This window comes from Calidris pugnax, unplaced genomic scaffold (genome assembly GCF_001431845.1).
Source record: "Calidris pugnax isolate Ruff unplaced genomic scaffold, ASM143184v1 scaffold170, whole genome shotgun sequence".
In the NCBI taxonomy this organism is placed as follows: domain Eukaryota; kingdom Metazoa; phylum Chordata; class Aves; order Charadriiformes; family Scolopacidae; genus Calidris; species Calidris pugnax.
The window spans coordinates 531,664-540,018 of NW_015090905.1; the positions used below are offsets into that span (position 1 = coordinate 531,664).

The 8,355-nt window shown below is 55.6% G+C and overlaps 1 protein-coding gene across 3 annotated transcripts in view; it reads right to left on the minus strand.

The window, feature by feature from the left end:
• Nucleotides 1-5,690: 5,690 nt before the first annotated feature.
• CACTIN (cactin, spliceosome C complex subunit) overlaps nt 5,691-8,355 on the minus strand; it is a 7,279-nt gene continuing 4,614 nt past the window's right edge. The window contains exons 7-10 of one of the 3 annotated variants that reach the window (XM_014949055.1): nt 7,767-7,959; nt 7,304-7,426; nt 6,873-7,141; nt 5,691-6,383 (exon numbers count right to left, since the gene is read on the minus strand). In XM_014949055.1, the coding sequence (XP_014804541.1) occupies nt 5,893-6,383; nt 6,873-7,141; nt 7,304-7,426; nt 7,767-7,959 (1,076 nt within the window). In that variant the 3' untranslated portion in view covers nt 5,691-5,892. Of the gene's footprint in view, nt 6,384-6,872; nt 7,427-7,766; nt 7,960-8,355 lie in introns of all 3 variants that reach the window. The other 2 variants (XM_014949054.1, XM_014949053.1) reach the window with 2 other exon arrangements.

Here is an 8,355-nt window from a genome sequence, read left to right on the forward strand (position 1 = left end):
ACCTGTCCCTCATCTTCTATATCCACATCTTCACAGCATCGTGCCTCCTCTTGTCTCCTTCTCTGCAGTGATCTGCTGGGACATGCATCAATGGTCATGGATGTTCACCCCTTCCCCACTCTCTCCTTCCCTGCTCGTTGGAGTAAGTCTGCACTCACAATGGCCAACACACCATGGACCATGCACTGCTGAGATACCCTGGAAGTCTTGGAACACCACGAAGCAAGGCTGGCTGAAGTCTTTCCACATTAGTCTTACCTGGGCAGAAGGAACCAGGGAATGGGGTTGGGATGACTCTCGTTGGATGGCTCAACCTCAAGCTGTGCCAGGAGAGAGAATACAAATTGGGTGCCGGGCAATCGATGGGCCCGTGTGCCACAGGCCAACTGAAATTAAAGATTTTATACCAGCTTTCCGTACTGGAAACCCACAATTCCGATTGTCTTGCCTATACCATAACGAGTCAGTTCAACTTAGGTGTATACAGCTTCTCCATGATTGTTGGTTGTGATTTTGACTTTTCTGGACCAACACCAGCTCATGGAAATTTGTCTTTGATTACACGCTGTATCGCGAGCTACAGCCCCCACCTATCGGGATGAACCCAACTGTAATCAAACAACTCCGTCCCGGGCTGAGCGTCACAGGAATAACTTCTAATGCTTGGGGAAACTGCACTTTTATGACTCCAGTGTTCGAATTCGTGAAAATATTCACTTTACAGCCAGCCAGGCTCTGTGGGATTCAAGGTCTCGGTGTTTTTGAGCTCCCCAGGTGTGGGGATGTGGAGGAGCGAGACCCGTGCACTTGACCCAACAGGATTATTTGATACCATGAACATCACATTCAATATAAAATGTAAAGTTTGCTGAGGAGTTCTCTCTCTGTCCCTTGGTGGCTGCCATCCCGAGAACTCCTTGCCCCGCTGCCGGAGCCCTGAGCCCTTCCCTCCTCCCGAAGCCGCGGCGCTCACAGGGTCCCACATTGGCCAACCCTTCGGGGAGTGCACAGCTCCCTGGGATGGAATGGGCTGAGTATAATTCTTCTCTATTTTATATTTTAATATTTGGATTAATATTTGTTCTTTAGTATTATTATTAATTATTTAGCCCTATCCTATTAAATCTACTTATATCAGCCCTCATGTTTCCTTGTGTTCCCCAATTCCCCTTTCTGGGTGGGGAGGGGTCATTGGGTGATAAAATAATTGTCTAAATGATAATAAATTCTTATGGGTTTTTTCAAACCATACCAAGCTCCTTCACCACTCTGACTTAATCAACCTCCTACAATGAGCACGAGACACCGGACAAAAGACTCTTATCCCAGTCTACCACGACACTGAAGAGTGCTCAAACGAGTCAAAGGAGATGGTGGTAAGTCCTGTGTGGATGTCCTTCCCATCGGTGGTGGCAAGTCCTGTCTGGATGGTCTCCAACGGCAACCGGGACACTACACCCGCTGTTGCACTCTGTCAGGATCTTACCCATTGTTGTTATATTATGTTTGTTAATATTGTTTTATACATTGCAGTTTGGAGGATGGGTAAACAAATTGCCTTTCTGCAGAAATTTCCCCGTGTCACCTAATATATATATATTTTTTTTTATATAAAATACATCTGTAATGTCACCTGACCACGTTTAACGAAACCCTGAGAAATCAGCCAAACACAAATTTCCCTCAAATGATAATGAGATGCTTACAGGCAGAGAGGCAAGAGGCAACCACGCTCCCACTCTGTGGGCGAGAAGGACTAGCTTGAGCCAGGGAGTGGATTGTGGTGGTGCAACCCCCACCCACCACCTTCAGGCCGCTCAGTGCTTGGTGTGAGCTCCCTCCAACCTGGAGGAACAACACGATGGACTAATTAACAATACCAATGACAACTCACCTGGATATGTTCCTGTGCAATCTGCTCTGGGTGGCCCTGCTTTAGCAGGGGGGTTGGACTAGATGATCTCCAGAGGTCCCTTCCAACCCCATGGGATTCTGTGATCAGAACGTAGCACAATGGTCTAACATGAAAGAGGGAAAAGGTGGAGAGCCACAGACCAGAACACCATCATGTCCCTGGTCACCACAGCTTGAAATAATGACTATAATCCATCGCTCCTGACACCACATGGACTGTGGCCACAGAAGGGGGAGGAACCAGGACCCCAAGATCTGGGCAAGCACCCACCTCTGCAGAAATGCAATAAATAGATAATCCCTCTGCTTGAGCCCGGGGCTGGGGGGGTGGTATATTGGCATCTGCACAGTGTGTAGGGATCACAGCTGGGTTTGTACACACTTCCCTGAGCACACTGAAGAATTAGGGCCCCGGAGATGCTGGGAGGGCTGGAGCCCCTCTGCTGGGAGGGGGTCTGAGAGAGTTGGGGGGGTTCAGCCTGGAGAAGAGAAGGCTCCGGGGAGACCTTGGAGCCCCTTCCAGTCCCTCAAGAAGGGGGGCTCCAGGAAAGCTGTGGAGGGACTCTGGATGAGGGAGGGGAGCCCTAGGAGGAGGGGGAAGGGTTGGACCCTGCAAGAGGGGAGATGGAGCTGAGCTGTGGGGAAGAACTTGTTTGGTGTGAGGGTGGGGAGAGCCTGGCCCAGGTTGGCCAGAGAAGCTGTGGCTGCCCCATCCCTGGAGGGGTTCAAGGGCAGGTTGGAGGGGGCTTGGAGCAACCTGGTGTGGTGGGAGGTGTCCCTGCCCAGGGCAGGGGGTGGCTCTGGGGGGAGCTTTAAGCTCCCTTCCCACCCAAACCAGTCTGTGATTCTCTGAAGAAGGAATCCCTCTTGTAGGAATTCCCACACTGAATATATCATGGAGCGATTTGTGGAGAAGCACCTTGTCCAGTGTCACCAGAGTCACTGAAGAACAGGAACGGGAGGTGGATGGAACCACAAGAGTCTTATGCACCTCTGGACAGCGTGTGCCCCCTGAAAGGGACCCACAGGATGTCACCCCCTCACTCAAACAGCCAGCGGAGGGGGGTTCAGGTGGTGGAATAGAACTGGGGAGGGAATTTTTGATCTGTGTGGCCAGTTCCAGAGGGAAGAGGATGGTACTGACTCTGCAGAAAGCCCAGGAAAGCTCTACCCAGGAATGGGAATGGGAAATGTACATTAAGGGCTTTAATCCCCAATATTCCCGCAGTGTGTAAATTAGAGTCAGGGTTACGGTTGAGAACTTAGTTAAAAAGCTGTAAACGAACTTGTAACCCTCTGATGGACAGGCCAACGGCCACTTGCTCTTCTGCTTGATGGTTCATCCCACAGCTGGGGGCAAGGGAATTCGAAAAAGCCACTGTGAATAGCTCAGCCCTCGTTGAGGAAATTGGGAATGAGACCTCGGATGCAATTTGGGCTCTGCAAGAAGTAAAGGAAATAATAGCAAATATCGCTGCACAAAATAGAATGGCCTTAGAGGTGACGTTGGCCTCGCAAGGGGGTGTGTACAGGAGTTAAGAGCAGTTGTTGTGTATTTATTAGTCAAAGTGGTTAAATTTCTACAGATCAAAATGGAATTTGGAAACAATCTTGGCTTTTGTGTGAAATATAAAGAAAGATGACGCTTCTTTAGGATTTGAAGAGCCGTGGAAGCGGTTCACCTCCTGGGTCCCTGATTTAACATCACGGATAAAGAAATGGAGAGCTCTTTTTGCTACTGGTTTGATGACTTTTGTGTGCAGGTGTGTAACGGTGCAACGTGCTCTTCTAAGGGCAGTAGCTGTGGGGAGCGATGAGACTGATGGAGTAAACCCTAGAGAAGTCCCACAGGGGACTCCCATGCAGAGCGTGCCCTTGAAATGGTTAATAGTGACCGATGTGCAGAGCCCGGCAGGGAGGGCTCTGTCCTTGAGCTTGTCCAGAGGATGATTAATGAGAGAACTAATCAAGGGAAGCCTGTATTGTTAACGTTCTTGAGGAGGAACATATGGACCTTGAGAATGCTACTAATCAACGTGTTTGGGCGAGTTCAGCCAACTTGGGGAGATAGTGAGGGTTTAGCCTCCCGAGCTGAACAACCTTCATTCTAACACGAAACCTCACGCCCACGGGTCAAGATGACCCTGGCCCAGGTGAAGCCCCTTCCCCTGAGCGTGGGTCTGAGCTGTAACTCCCTTCTGCAGCCACGTGTGAATCACTGACCAATGGCACCGGGGTGGGAGGCACTGACAGGGTAACGATGTTGTAAAACGTGTGTATAAACCCTGCAGAAAGTCCCCTTTGGTGCCTTTGATCCGTGGGGAACCACCCAGCCCCCACCTCCTGCGGCGCTGAAATAAATCACCAATGATGTCCCGTGCTGGCGCGTGAGACCAGGCACTGCACACCGGGCAACGGAGCCGATTTTGGGGGTGCTGGTGGACGAGGAGCTGGACATGAGCAGGCAGTGGGCACTTCCAGCCCAGAAGGCCAATCCCATCCTGGGCTGCATCAAAAGAAGCGTTGCCAGCAGGTCCAGAGAGGGGATTCTGCCACTTTGCTCTGCTCTGGTGAGACCTCACCTGGAGTATTGTGTGCAGCTCTGGAGCCCTCAATATAAGAAGGACATGGACCTGATGGAGAGGGTCCAGAGGAGGGCCACAAGGATGATCAGGGGGATGGAGCACCTCTGCTACGAGGACAGGCTGAGGGAGCTGGGGTTGTTCAGCCTGGAGAAGAGGAGGCTCCGGGGAGACCTAATAGCAGCCTTCCAGTACCTGAAGGGAGCCAAAAGGAAGGCTGGGGAGAGCCTGTTTCCAAAGGCCTGCAGTGACAGGACGAGGGGCAATGGCTTGAAGCTGGAGAAGAGCAGACTTAGATTGGATCTTAGGAACAAGTTCTTCACTGTGAGGGTGGTGGAGCACTGGGACAGGTTGCCCAGGGAGGTGGTTGAGGCCCCTTCCCTGGAGATATTCAAGGAGAGGCTCGACGAGGCCCTGGGCAACCTGGTCTAGTTGGGGGTGTCCCTGCTGACTGCGGGGGGGTCGGACTAGATGACCTTTGGAGGTCCCTTCCAGCCTGGACCATTCTATGATTCTATGATTTTTTGGCCACCAGCAGTGCCCCTTGGCCATGACCCAGTGGGACCGAGCCCAGCGAACCCCATCCAGCCCTGAAGTGCTCCCCAGGGGACCCAACACCCACCGAGTGTCACTCGAGGCCCTCGGGGACCCCCAGTGCAGCAACGGGGACCAGGGGAGCGCGGCTGCGCCGGGGCCAGGGCAGCAACAGCCGCTCAGGCCGGGGGGAGGAGGGACCGGAGGCCACGGAGACTGGATTTTCCCCTGTAAGGAAATCCCATCCAACACCCCACTCCTCCTCCCCGCCGGGGCAGGCTCCACGCAGCCACTGAACCCTTCCATCCCGCAGCTGGGGTCAGGGGGGTGGTGGTGTTCCCAGGCCGGGGGAGCCAGATCCCAGGGGGGAAGGGGCCAGGAATGCGGCCGGAGGGACGATGGGCACAGGGAGGTCTGGGGCAGTGGGAGCACTGGGGCAGGTGGAGCCAAGGGTGCTGTGGCTCCAGCTGGGGAGCACCAGGGCTGGCAGCGTGTGGCTGACAGCACACAGGGGTGGGGTGACAGACCCCAGAGCCATGGGAGTGATTACATCCCCCACCACCACCACCCAGCCCCCAGAGGAGCTCCCAGTGCCGTCCAGTGTGGGACTGGCTGTGATGATGTGTAGGAGAGCCCCACGGTGCCCACGCACAGGATACCTCAGCTTATACAACCCCTATTTATTTGTATCAAAGTCTCAGGGTCCCTCAGGGTAAAAGGAAGGACAGGGAAAACCCTCAGGAGCAGGTCCTGTGCTGGGCCAGGGCTTGGGGACACCCGTGGGACAGTGCCCGTGACAGGCCATGACACCCCCTGCCCATCTCCCTGTGCCAAAGGTCCAGAGGGGGAGGTGAGCAGCCCCTCATCTGCGGTAACGGTAACGCTTGAAGTGGAACCAGAGCTGGAAGATGCCGTTGGCAAACTGGCAGCGGAAGCCGTGGCGGTGGGAGTACTCCCACTCCCGGTTGACGATCTTGAAGGCAATGTCCTCGTAGGGGGGGCCGGCGTGGAAGCGCAGGATGGCAAAGTCCTTGTTGTCCTGACAGGCCTCCAGGAAGTACTCGGGCGTGGAGCGCTTGTCGATGAGGTCGGGGTAGAAGATGTTGAACTTGTAGCCCTGCACGATCTTTGGCGGGGGGTTGTCGAAGTCGTAGTGGGTCTGGTTGTACTTGTTCCACTCGAAGCCCGTGTGCACCCGGTTGAAGAAGCGGGGCTTGCGGGGCCGGTACTTGTCAGCCCAGAGATAGGCCTTGCCCGTGAGGGGCATCTCCACGCTGAACTGCGCCTCGTCCGCGCCCATGCCCTCCTTGGCCTTACGGAAGAAGATGTCATCGGCGCTCTCGGTGGCATCACCTGTAGGGAGGAGAAGTGACACAGGTCATAGAATCATAGAATTGGTTAGAGTTGGAAGGTGCCAGCCAGGCCTGGGCCGTGGGGACACCGCTGGGGCGTGCAGAGGGCAGGAGCAGCAGATGCTGGGCCAGGGATGTGGAGCTGGACACAGAGATGAGCCCTGCAGACTCCAGGTGAGCACGGGGCTGAGTGGGGCTGGGAAACTCACCCAAACTACCCTTCCCTCCCCACAGCAGCCCTGACAGCTTGGGGGGGGGCTGGGAGCGGGGAAGGACCCAACAGGCACCCAGCAGTCTGAGCCCCCTCTCCCTGCTCTCGTCCAGGTCACAGCACCCTTCGCTGCCTGAGCCACCCCCTGCCAGGCCAGCCCTGGGTGCGTGCTCCACAGCCACCCTTTTCTGAGGGTGGCACCCCCTTCCAGCCCCACACCCCTCCATGCCAGGCAGACCGTGAGGCTGGCGGGCGATGGCCTGCCCGTGGGGCTCCTACCTGTCACCTGGAGCTGCTGCCGCAGCAGCAGCAGCCGGTGCGCGTCCTCCTCGGCCTCCAGCACGTGGGCATCGAAGGGCAGCTCGTTGGCGCCCAGCAGCCGGGGGCTGTACTTCCCCGCGTCGTAGTCGTCCAGGCTCTGCTGGATCAGATCCTCCTCCATCAGCACGGCCTCCCCCTCCGCCTCCCCTTTGGCCTCTGCGTCCTGCTCAGCCTCCGGCTCCGAGGAGGGCCCCGGCTGGACCACAACACTCTCCTCCGCATCCAGCCTGCAAGGAAGAGAGAAGAGAGAACTGGGACGGGGATGGTACCCTCCTTCTCTGCTCCCCTCAGCTCTGCCCACAGAAGGAGCACAAGGATGAATTTTCTGTCCTGGGTGCCCCCAGGGAGAGGCCCAGATGTCTGTGCCCCCCAGGGAAGGGGCTGCGTACCTGTCGCTGGGGGAGGCTGGCTCCTGTTTGATGATGGGGAAGAGGGGTTCGCTCTCCACACCCTGCTCCTGCTTCAGCTTGTACAGCTTCTGGCGCAGCACGTCCTGGTGCCGCTCCCGCAGCCTGCCAAGAGGAGATGAACCATCAGGTCCCACCCAGCAGAACCACCTCGTGGCCACGCTGCCTGGAGCTGTGACACCCACCACATCAGGCAGAAATCTGCCGGGTTTTGTACAGTTTGGGGATGAAGTCCCCTTCTCGGAGACCTCACTGTAAACACTGCCACTGGAGAAGGGACTGAGTGTCCAGCGCTTTTCCACTCTTGGGAGAAACCACCATCTTGGAAAAGGTATAAAACCCCCTTCACCAATGAGTTTGGGTTTGTGCCTCCCCAGCCCTGCTCACGGCGGGGTCTGCGCTGCCCCTTTCCACAGCCCCACCAGGGGACAGTCCCTGCTCTCACCTGGCCCGAGCCATGTAAGCCTTCAGCTGCTGCAGGAGGCTCTCCCAGTACCCGATGTCCAGGTTGGGTCCTCCTGCCCGGATCTTGCTCTCGATGCCCTGGTACAGCACTTGCAGCTGGTTGTACGTCTTCCCCTTGAACACGGACTGCACGTCCGAGCTGACGGAGGCGTTGACGCCATCGCGGCGCTCCCCTGCACACACAGACAGGGGCGGTGTCCCGGTTTGAGGTAAAACCGGATCGATTTTGTGTTCTGTAACTTTGCATTTTAGTTAGGCCTTTTCTAACTCTCTGAAATTAACGGCATATTGTGGAGAAAACTGTTCCTTCTCAGAGTGATAAGACCAATGTTTGTGCTACATGCCAGGGAATGGTGAGCAGAGAGGCCTTTGCTTATACTTATTGCTATAACAACCAAGGGCAGCCAATTTTCGTTACTTGCCCCTTAGAGGGTTGGAAACGGAAAAACATAGAGGGGTCACATCTGTGGGGAGGAACGGGCAAGACAGGTGACCCAAACCTGACCAACAGGGGTATTCCATCCCATCTGCCCCATGCTCAGTATAAAAGCTGAGGGATCAAAGGGTCA